The sequence below is a fragment of the Grammomys surdaster genome, unplaced genomic scaffold, assembly GCF_004785775.1.
Source record: "Grammomys surdaster isolate TR1022 unplaced genomic scaffold, NIH_TR_1.0 173, whole genome shotgun sequence".
In the NCBI taxonomy this organism is placed as follows: Eukaryota; Metazoa; Chordata; class Mammalia; order Rodentia; family Muridae; genus Grammomys; species Grammomys surdaster.
Window position 1 is genome coordinate 1327207 of NW_021604621.1, and position 12275 is coordinate 1339481.

General features: G+C 39.1%; 1 protein-coding gene and 1 non-coding gene across 3 annotated transcripts in view; both read left to right on the top strand.

Moving 5' to 3' along the window:
- Window positions 1-12275, top strand: part of Mid2 (midline 2) — a 96517-nt gene that overhangs the window by 10377 nt on the left and 73865 nt on the right. For both annotated transcript variants that reach the window (XM_028767486.1, XM_028767487.1), the window contains exon 2: window positions 3088-3803. In XM_028767486.1, the coding sequence (XP_028623319.1) occupies window positions 3088-3803 (716 nt within the window). The remainder of the gene's footprint in view (window positions 1-3087; window positions 3804-12275) is intronic.
- Window positions 4836-4943, top strand: LOC114621267. Its single transcript, XR_003711404.1, has one exon. It is a non-coding gene; the product is annotated as a U6 spliceosomal RNA (small nuclear RNA).

The window sequence follows — 12275 nt, forward strand, 5'->3', positions numbered from 1 at the left end:
GTGTGACTTATTTAGGTACTTTTCTGCATTTTGTCTATCCTTTCTATTCTTTTGTTTTTTTTTTATGTTAGACTTTACTGTTAGGGACACCTCCAAGAGTCCTTTGAAAGCTATGAACAATACTCTTCTGGTAACAAATGCATATGGCATTCACACAGTGCAGACATTTCTAGGAGGTCCAGAAATCTCTAGTTAAAAATTCCTACTTTGACCTTATATAAGGCCATTGTGACTCAGAATGTGTTTCCCCAAGTTTAATTTCATAGTGAGATTGGAGGGTCATATTGATTTGGGAACACATTTTAGAGATTTATATGAAATTCAAGAGACACTTCTCCATATAGAAGAGTTTATACAGCATCCTCTTAAGACAGGGAAGTGGTGGCACCTTAATTGGTTTTATATACATGTGAACATGTAAATACGACTTTCTGCAATGCTTCTCACCAACCTAGGTAGTTTTCAACACAGGCATTGTGGAATACTTGAAGCTCTGAAAGGGGTTGTAATAGAAGAACCATGTCAGATGGAGATAGTCCTAAAGGAAGGAGTCAGAAAGAAGCAGAGAGTTCAGAGGGACAGGGAGACAAAAATAGAATCGGAAGCTGGCCATTTAGACGGTCTCTTGTAACTAGTCAAGATAACTTCAGTGAAGGAGGTGTGATGATTAAAATAAAGGTGTGGGAGACGAAGCACAGGCATTGGCATGAGCGTGATTTCAGCTTTGGGGTTTGTGTTTCTGGTTGACTTACTAATGATTCTCTGTCTCATTTTCCTAAGTATATGATGGGTCTAGTAATTCAGAGTCCTGAAAGAATTTAATGTACATAAAGTGCTTAACATAGTACTCAGAACACATATAAATAGTCAATAAATACTATGTACCATCTTACTTTTGGTCTGAGCAATACATAATTGGCCATTATCGAATACCAACTTTTTGTGCCAGGCATCATTATGCTATGAATAAAAATACAGAATTGTTGATGTTCTCCAGGAGAGGAGAGAATTAGTAGGAAATATATACACATATATGCTAATTCGAATGTTCTAGAAGCTCCCAGTATTTGAAGTAATAAACACTTTCTAGGATTGGATGCTAACATTCACCATTTAAGGAAACTTAAACTGCATTTTTTGCAAGGATGGTCAGAGAGTGTAAGTTCATTTGTGGCCATGTTTAATTTGACTATCAGATAAAACTATTTAAGGAACTAGTTCTACTTTGTGTGGAAGTTGTAATCTATCTTCTCTAAAGGCATCCAGTTATAAGATTCCTCCTCAGACTTATGGGTGAATATGTTTAAGTACCTGAAAATTGTAAAATAAAATTATCACGTCTCTCTTTTTTTTTTTTTTTTTGGTTTTCCGAGACAGGGTTTCTCTGTGTAGCCTTGGCTGTCCTGGAACTCACTCTGTAGACCAGACTGGCCTCGAACTCAGAAATCTGCCTGCCTCTGCCTCCCAAGTGCTGGGATTAAAGGCATGCGCCACCACTGCCCAGCTTCATTTTTTTTTAAATGTAGCTAAACAAACCTTTGAACGTACTAACCTAACTGGGTGTGGGTGCCTTTTAAAGAAAACCCTTCCCATTTATAGCCCAGTTTACTGTAGGTGGTTCCATTAAGTACCTGGCTAGTTCAGTACATTTAGTGGGTTTGACTTAGAAACATCTTTCGTGAATGCATTTATTTTACTTAAGTGCTAGATATAATTGTAGTCAATATTTGTGATTCCTGTGAGAGGGTTATGTACACATTACTACTCACTGATAATATTTGAACAAATACCAGTGGAAGAATCAACTTTTCAGGTCCTGATGAAGATTTCTAATGCTAGTGAGATGAAGAAGAGTACTCAAAATCAAGAGATGCCCTACTCTCTCTTACTAACAGAACCAACAGTCTCAGCCAGGGAGGCATGCTTTCTATTTGTCCTTAGTGAGAGATAACTTAGAATGTCAAAGACTCATAGTAATATCCATATGTCCAACTCTGAAACGACCGTGGGAAAATGGATAAAGTGACAAACTTGTTAGCACTGTCAGTTGGGACATTTCTTTTTCTCTCTGGTCTGCATGAAAATGAAGGCTACCAGATTGAAATATTTCTGGCTGTTCAATTTACATTTCCTAGGTAGATCTTGATTTTTATCTAGTCAGGTTTTAGAAAGCATGAAAAAAAAAAACCCACCTGGGAACTGGAGTTTTGTAACAGGCAGGTGCTAGTTGAACAAATCTGTAACAATAAAACCAAACAGAAGCAGGAGGAGCAGTTGTTACTGATTAAGTCCACAGTTGAAATTCTTCCCTACCCAACTTGACCAGATTAAAGAGTTTTCTAAGGTTAGGGTTTGAGAAAGTGAAAGCGAAAACTATCATCTTTTGTCTCTAGTGACTCAGCTTATTAGAGATAGGATGGAATAGATATGTGTGCTAATATAAAGTAATTCAAGTTCACACTCTGAGGTAAAATGTATTATTCTGCACTGAAACTGCATTTTCCCAAAGCTGTCTGTCTTTTTTTTTTTTTTTTATGCAGGCACTTAGAATGGAATCATTTCAGGAAGGAGAGAGCTAGTTTGAAATATAGCCTTGTTTTCCTTCCACTGGATGTAAAATAGGAGCAGCCCTTATATCTTGCCTTGACATGAAATAGAGAACAATATTGGAGAATAGGGATTGAGAAATTTATAGGGCCTCCAACTCATCACAGTCTCAGAGAAGAGATGCCAGTGGAGAATTTAGGAGGAAATGATCCATGCCGAGCATGGGACCTGGAATGGTAATGCTAATCAGGAAACCAAGACATACAAGTAGCCATTTGCTTCTGTTTATTAGTGAAGAAAAAGAAACCCCCCCCCCCCCCCCCCCAAAAAAAAAACCTTCAGGCAAGTGTCTAAAACAAGTTTTGAAGGAGAGAGTGGGGCACAGAAAGGCTTCCTGATTAATTTCCCAATAATCCCTATTGCTTAAGCATCCCTGGGGAGTCTATCAGGCCGAAAGTCTCCATTGGTTACAATATAATTATTCTGCAATCACTTTTCCTTTGGAAATGCTTAATGACTCTTACTTTGTGTTACTTGCAGGTGAGAGCCCAGCTTCTGCGGTTCTTAATGCCTCAGCAGGATTATTTTCACTAAAGATGGAAACACTGGAGTCTGAATTGACCTGTCCAATCTGCCTCGAGTTGTTTGAAGACCCCCTTCTGCTGCCTTGTGCTCACAGCCTATGTTTTAGCTGTGCCCACCGCATCTTGGTCTCAAGCTGCAGCTCCGGTGAATCCATTGAACCCATTACTGCTTTTCAGTGTCCTACATGCAGGTATGTTATCTCGCTGAATCACCGGGGCCTGGATGGCCTCAAGAGGAATGTGACCCTGCAGAACATTATTGATCGATTCCAGAAGGCTTCAGTCAGTGGGCCCAATTCTCCAAGTGAGAGCCGCAGGGAGAGGACTTACAGGCCTAGCTCCACCATGTCGAGTGAGCGAATTGCATGCCAATTCTGTGAGCAGGACCCTCCAAGAGATGCTGTAAAGACTTGCATCACCTGTGAGGTCTCCTACTGTGATCGTTGCCTTCGGGCCACACACCCCAACAAGAAACCTTTCACCAGCCATCGCCTGGTGGAACCAGTTTCAGACACACATCTTCGAGGGATTACCTGCCTGGACCACGAGAATGAGAAGGTGAACATGTACTGTGTATCTGATGACCAATTGATCTGTGCCTTATGCAAACTGGTGGGTCGTCACCGAGACCATCAGGTCGCTTCTCTGAATGATCGGTTTGAGAAATTAAAGGTAAGCAGTATTCTGTCCCTCACAATTTTGATTTAGTACGTATAGTTGTACAGTTAGCAAGGTCCCCAAAAAACTGGGTCACCTTTCCTATAGGTTAAATACGTCAAGTTATTTTCATAGAGAATAACCTACTCACTGCAAGTTTTCCCTGGGACTTATGTATTACATAAGCCTGCTTGTGTTTATGTATTTATGTGCAGTTCTGGGGAAGTAAGCCCATGGTGCACTTCACCAGGGTAACAGCAGCCTTTCTCCTCTGTGACACATTGTACATTATATATCTTTGCTATGATCTTTCCACCTCGCCTTTTTAGTATGTGAGTACCTGTGTAGGTGTACAGAAATTAGCATGTGTGTTAATTTGCATACATTTGGGTGGGTCTCTGTGGAGCTGTGGGCGGAGGTGTCTGAGTGTATCTGTGTAGATGAGAGATTTGTGGAGGACATTAGTATGTTCGTGTGTTTGCAAGGTCTGGGGATGTGACTCAGTAACAGAGTTGCTTGCATGGCGAGTGCCAAGTCCCTGGATTCTAGCTCCAGCTCTGCAAGAAACAACAACAAAAATACCTCATCAGTACAGCAAAGAAAGCAAAGTGTGGCATTAGCCACTGCAAATTGCCAGTGAGCACTTCACTTAGAGCTAACTCTTATACCAATAGATCACCAAATCAAGAGGTGTAGTTAAACATATGACCAAAAATGTAAAGTAAAAGCAGTGAATATGTAACCTAGTACTTGATTTTGTGCCTGGGTTTGCTATTGTCAGCCCAGGCTAACACACTTTGTTTGCAGGCTCCATCTTACAAGTTTCCAGATTTTGTGTTCGGTGGGCAGTTTGTGAAGTTATGTTATATAATATTTACTTGCAAGTGTGACTGCCTACTTTTGATAGCCTTTCTTCCTCACTTTGATGGTCACAAATGTCAGATGTATCCAACTGTTGGATTCCTGTTGCTTTCCTGATGCGCGAGGTATACATTTTCTTAAGAAGGAAGCTACTTAACATAGATTCCAGACTAAATAAACTGTTTAGTGCTAGTTTTGGCAGCACACATACTAAAATTGTTAATGACAGACAGAAGACTGATTAGCATGGCCCCAGTGTAAGGATTACACATTTGTGAAGCATTCCATATTTTTGCATAATCAGAATATATTATATGGAAAAGTATTTTCAATTAGAAAAGTTTAAATTTGTTAATTTTAAGTGTTAAATGTTGCAGGACTTCTGGAGGACTAAAACCTGTAATGTACATTAGATGCTGTTATATAAAAATTAAATGCATCATTGCCCACATTGTTGTATAATTTTAAAAAAATTGTTATTTCTACAATGAATATTATATCATCACACATTTAGTTATGTGTTCATTATAAAATAAAATGAAATATAACAAAAATAAAATATTTAAATGAATAGTAAGATTCCCATCCCCAAATAGAATTTACCAGGCTAGAAGGAAGGTCCAGATAGCATGGACGGAGGGCTAGAAGGTAATGGAGGCTTTCCTTCTGTTATAATCTGATAAACTTATCCAAATTTACATGGAAATTAGTGTTGGTAAGGGTTATTGACTTAAACTCTTAGAGTCATCAAATTGTTAGGCCATGTACCTGGTCTAATCCAAGCCTTGCATTTTAAAGTTTCATAAATTGAGACTGTCTTCCACTAAGTGCTTTGGTGAACGTTAACAGACCTGTTTAGTAATTGGACTGGCACTGAAACGCAGTCTCCAGGCAGCGTCAACTATCTTTTTTTTTTAAACTGCTGTTTGCCCTACTGAAACTAACTTTGTGCTCCAGCAACTGCACATCCCATAGGTAGGTCCATGATTAGCAGTATCAGGAAAAGGACATAATTTCATAACTTTCAGCTTCACAATGGCAAAAGAAGGGGGTGGGAGTAAGAAGAGTGGGGGATGTGGAGAGGATGGAGTAATCACTGCCAAATATTTTCAGGTGTTAGGATCATAATAAGCCACTGGCTTTGAAAAATATTCCACACAGAAATACCGGCATCCATATGTACTACTGAGATAACAGGAAAACTGAGTAGAATAAGCCTATGTCTACAGAACACTGGCTATTTCAGAATAGCAGAAAACATGAGGTGATAGATCAGGCATTTGGCAGTATACAGCTATAGTTCTAGCCTCCTGGGGAAACACAAGTGTATTATATAAAAAGATGTCTTGGTCTGTGACTAATCAGTAATTTTTGGAGAAAGAGTGGCTATATTTTTTATAGTTTCCCTTTAATTTTTAGGAAATGTGCAGAAAAATCTGTTTATAAATTAAGTGGAAACTATTTTTGCTCATTTTTGGATAGAGACTGGAAACATCTGAATCATTCCCAACTGTGTGGTTTGTTATGTTGTCTGAAAAGGAAAAGGGGGTACTGTGTGTGTGTGTGTGCATGCGCGGGAGCATGTGTGTACGCACGTGTGCTCACGCAGACATACACACATACCTGCATGGGTGAGTAAGATGGAGGGGTGAGGGAGGAAGGGAAGGCAGGGGAGAGAGAAAGGGAGGTGAGGGAGACACACTTGGGGAATTTCCTCCACCCAGTGCCTAGTGGGAAAGGGCATTATTTCCTCACATAAAACAGAGAAGCCTGACTTAATATCATATGTACATACTTCTTTATGTTAATTGAAGATTAGAAAGCATTTGTGATTATTCACCTTGATTCCATTCTTCTGTCCTAAAGAGAATGGAGACAGCCAGCTAGCTGGCAGAAGCTATGGGGGAGACGACCTAAGCACATTCCCCTGGCTCTGAGAGGAACAGTAAGTTCTGTCAGAAAAGGGAAAGAATGATAGTTTATATCTTTCACACACACACACACACACACACACACACACACGCACACACGTTGACTTTTATGGTCATTGACTGATGCAGTGCTCCTTTTTACTTTTCTATTCAACCTCTTTGGCTAGGATTAGTGACCTGTACTGTTGTTCATTGAAAAGCAAACAAACCATTATGGTATATAAGAAAGGTTGGAGCAATAGGAAGGTGGTTTGTTTTTGTTTGTTTGTTTGTTTGTTTTGAACGGAGCTGAGGAGTTTCCGGGGGTGGGTACCTATGTAATGTTTTATGATCTAATTTGTTTAGTATGCCTATAGGGCTGAGATTCAGGACACACAACCTTCAGAAGAGTACCGGTAGTTTAATTCAAACAATACTCATGGTCCTGACAGTTACATGTACCTTACTTGGTCCACGATATATGCTACACTTTTATAAAACTGCTTCACATTTCAGAATTTCTATTTATACCAGCTCATTCCCTTATAAAAAGACTAATGTTATTGTATTATCAAATGTTGGCTTTATATAAAGAGGCCAATTTCAGTGCCTCTCTCTTGCTCATAGACTTCAACTTGATATTCTAAAATCTGCTTTTTTTCATTTGCTGCTCATTACATTTTTCCCTCACGACTCTCAATTTTGCCAGCTTCATCTACTTGGGTGAACTTCCTAACTGCATACAAAACATCCAGTCTAGCCTTCCCCCCGACCCCCATGTTACTAGTGTTCTTCTCTTGGCCTGCTTAGGAACTCTACCCGTTTTTTTAGATCTCAAGCCAAACCCCACAAGTCTGCTCCAACACACTACAGAGACATCATAAATTCCTTGAAGCTGGATACAATGTTTTTGTTTCTTCAGTATCCTCCTTTGTGTTCGTCAAACAGTAGTGCCTCTTTAAGAAATCCAAAGAAATTAGGTCTTCATAATGACATGGGGGTTTTGTTTATTTGTTTGTTCTATTTTTTGAGGCGAGATTTTGATTTTGTTTGTTTGTTTTTTATGTAACACAGGCTGACCTTGAACTCATAATCTTCCTGAATCTGATTCCTGAGTGTTAGGATTATAGGCCAGAACCACTATGCTCAGTTGTTACAGTTATGTTGTAGGAAGTATATATACTAGTGCACATAGCTTGATTTCATTCTCATCTTAGTAGATACAAATCATTCTTGTCATTATGAATACCTTGGAAGTCTAAAAATGCCTCCTGTAAACTACTGACAATTTTCAAACCCAGAGTGTGAGCAAATGTATGACATGTCCTTAATTTTAAGTGCCTATTCATTTTGATTACTGGATTTTCCAACTGCCTAACCCTATGATGACATCTGTATAAATCAGACGTGATTATTGTAATTCTCTTTGAGAGTGATGTCTTCACATTTCCATGCCCACAGCCTGCCAAAAATGTAGCTGATAAAAACACAGTGGGAATAGAGGAATTTCCTGGAAGGGATAAACAAGCACATTTTCCTTTTTTCATTCTATTTCCTCTAATTCACCACTGCAAATAATTATTAAATGTAGCTATATTTACATATCAAGACTCTTGTTATTACAGTATATTACCTGGAACTAGATTAAGTTTTTTCCATTGGAAAGTAACACACACACACACACACACACACACACACACACACACACACACGTTGAGACAGAGCTAAACATTCCCAGACAAAGAGTAAGGAGATATAAGACTTGGAGACTGTTCAGAGGAAAGCTACAGTAAGAGTTAAAAGGTTCGAAAGAAAGGTATTGTTGAATCACGTCACTTCGGTTACTGTCCTTCCTACTCAGTTGCTCTGTTGTTCTGTCACTCACTCTCATTCTGCCACTGTCTTTCCCCAGTCAATTGTCTGTGCACACACTTGACACCCACTTCTGTTGGCTAAGACAGATAGATACCCTTTCAAGTATGTACCAGTAAGCATTTGATTATATCTGAACCAATATGAGTATGAATATAAACATGAGAAGATACATATCTTTATGAGAGCCTGGGTTGGGAAGAGGGTATATTTGCATAACTATGTAGGCTTCATCATCCGCGAGGGTGTACATTTCTGCATGAATCTGTGACTGAGAATGCCTCTGTGGCATTGTATCAGTGTGCCTATCAGTATGTGTCACTGTATATAAAGATGAACGCCTGTGATATCTACTGACAAGCAGGTGGGGGTCATGAGTGTAAGACTTTCTGTAGGCACCTTAGGGAGGGTTAGAGACGCAAAAATAACCTACGCTAAAGCTAGGCCATACAAGGTTAAGGATCACTCTAATAAATGAGCCAGACCTCTATGTTGAATTAGAAAAATCTTCAGTATAGATCAGGGTGGGTTACCATAGATGAAAGGAGAGGGAAAAAAGTTGTTACTATATCTTATTTACTTGGGTCTAGAATAGCTGTTGTTAAATATAGCAGGAGAAGCAATACTAAATTTAATAAAATTTCTACCAAACTTAAATAAAACCGAAAAAAAATAGTTGGGATTTATGTTCGCTGAGGCATGGATTGTAATGGACAAATGTGGATGGGAAGGCTCACTAACATCAAGGGGTTTCTCAGCTAACCCTGTCTTCACCCTTCAACTCCAAATCCCAAAGTTACTATTGCTTATAAGTCTGAAGTCTCTGTTGTCTGTGAACTGTTCAAGACGTTCCCCCTGTCATATGTATGTATAAATCTAGAACCAGATAAGGTGTTGAATGTCTGACATCTTGGTACTTGGGAGGTAGAGGAAGGAGGATCAGGAGTTCAAGGTCATTCTTGGCTCATAGTGAGTTTGAGTACACCCTAGGATACATGAGAATGAGTTGCAAACAAGCAAAACCCAAACCATCAAAATAAAACAACAGAAAAGCAAGCACAGGCAAGGGCATATTAGCATATGCCTAAATCTCAGCACTTTGATGCAGTAAGGGTGAGGGTCACTGCAAGTTTGAATCCTCCCTGATCTATATAGTGACTTCTGGACCAGCTAGGACTACATAGCAAGACTGTGTCTCAAAGATAAGAAAACAGAACATGATTCTAAAACAAGCAAAAAATCTGAATAATTCTGTAAATGACTTATGTGGGTGTCTGAGTAAGTGTATTTTAATTTCATCTCTACTAAAACTGCTTTCTACGCCTGATCTGAATCCTTGTTTTTTTTTTTTTCCTTCCAAGACTTCATCGATTTCTCTGGCTCTGCACTCATGTAGTATTAATAGGAGCCTGGGCTGGAAGATAGTTTCTGTTGTCATCTCTCTAGCTCAAGAGCAAGTTTAGCAAATAGAAACTCCAATTATGTGTGTTCTCCTTTTCTGTGTTGAGATTGTTTTGTCTCATGTCTTTTAGTCACTAGTGGCTGAGCTTAATCACTACTTTGAGCTTACTTCAAAAGATGATGGATGATTCAGATTACTCTCGGGTTGGTGAGAATCTTGTCTGTTACTACTGGACAAAAACCCCTATTACATAAATACAACACATGTAAGGAAACAAGAATTATTGAAGTTAGAAAAGTGGCATTTGAAGATGGAAATATGGTAATGTCTCTTAAGTCCATGAACATTTGATATAAGACAATGCTTCGCCTTTTGTCTCACTTGATGATGGAAGAACCTTTAACTGCAGCATCAGGGATTTGGATTAGAGAATCCTTCAATCATTTGAAAATGAACCCTTACTTTGTTTATTGAACATTTTGGACGCTGTGGCAGGAGTAGGAGCTACAAGAAACAAGGCACAGTTTTTGTCACATTGGGGCTTTGAGCTTAGTAGGGAAGACACACACATCAATTGAAAAATCCAATTCAGTTTGATTGCTAACATCATTTGCACAGGATGCTCTGAAGCCCAGAGTTTAGGACAGGAAAAAGATGCCATCAGACTCAGAACTGAGAATTGGAGATGGATTTGTGATCAAAGAAGGGTCAAATTGGAAAGGCTCCATGAGGAAAGAACTGACTAGGGCTTGATGAATGACTGCAGTGGTTTTAGATGGTGAAGAGACATAAAGAAGACTGTTTGAATTGGGGATGTCTTAAAAAGAAAGGCACTGGAGACATAAATAAAGAAGTTAGGAAGAGACAACATGTAATTATGGGTTATTTAACATTCCTTTGTCAAATATTTGCTGACCACCTATTAGATGCCAGGCAACAGACAATATGTTGTTACAAGGGATAAACAGAGCTTAATCTCAAGCCCTAGTAGAACAAGGAGAGACAGACAATTAAGAACATGGTTACATAATAATGTATGCACAAGAAGTTATGAGAGACTTGGAAGGACAGTAGGAGAGACTTCGGCTAGGTTTTGAACTTCCTTACTGGGGAATTGGGGCAAAGTCAGGGAATGAGGATGTTCTGGTTAAGGGAACAGAATGTGTTCAAACATCTGGCAGGTGGAACCAATGGAATGTTATAAGAACTGTAAGGGAAAAGGATCTAGATGGAATTGAAATTCAAGCTTTTCCTGCGGCTGAAAATGGCTAGAGGAGTAGATTTAATTGGCTTCAGAATGGAGGGTCAGCCACACAAAAGCAAGCTGAGAAGGGGGTCAAGGGTTGACTCTCACGGCGCACTCATGCTCAGAAATTATATATGAAGGAAGAACAGATGAAAGAGAAAGAAAAATTGTAGCCAAAAGATTGACAGTGAGGAGGAGCAATGCAAAGAGAATAAAATTCAGAGGCTTTTACTCACTATGATGAGCGTTATCAAAATAAGTGCTACATTTAGGTTTATTTAGAAGGTCCAAGTAAAATTCACCTGTTTAAGCTAAATATTTAGTTAACTCTGGCATGCATCCGAAGAGGAATGGAAACATGCAAAATGATTTGAGTAACATCCCTGGTTATAACAGAAAGTGGAGGTTCGAGTCTGTGTTTAGTGTTTGTGGAGACATCTGAATGAGAAGGGGTGGGGGGAAGGTGACAAGCTATTTCACCTGGTTTGAGAGTCTGCCATTTTCTAACAGGCCTGAGGTGGAGTTGGCCTGTGTGATACACATCTAGAAGTCATCTGCATCTCATTGTAGGACATAGCTTATGTCTGTACAATAGCAAATAAGTGTTGGGGGAAAGAATAAACTCTGGCATAAGGATGTGGGCTTCAGTTTGTCGACCAGATGGTGTGTTCTGTTGTTGAAAGGCCATATGTAATTGATATATAAAGTGACAGACTGAAGCAAAAGCAAAGTAAGTATTTCTAAGACAAACACTTGGGGAAAAGAGGAAGAAGAAGGTAGAGCATGAACTGCAAAGCATATTAAGATTCTGGCTTTTGGTTTTTGGAGGAGCAGGGAATGTTCATATATGGATAGGATGAAGAAAAAAAAAGACTGATGCTTTCCTTGTGGAGACAGGTTCCCACTATGTTGGCTAGAACTCATGAATGATCTTCCTGCCTCAGCCTCTTGAGTGCTGGGATTACCAATGGATGGATGTGTGTGTGTGTCCACAATATATGTGTGTGTGTGTGTGTGTGTATCACATACATGTATATATCATATAGACACATATAAATACACACATATATGTGAGATATATATGTATATTTATATATACATATGTATACATATGTATATATATAACAGCACTTTTTTTGCAAATTATTTTTCTTCTGCCACACTGAGGTTTGAACATAGGACTTTATACATGTTAA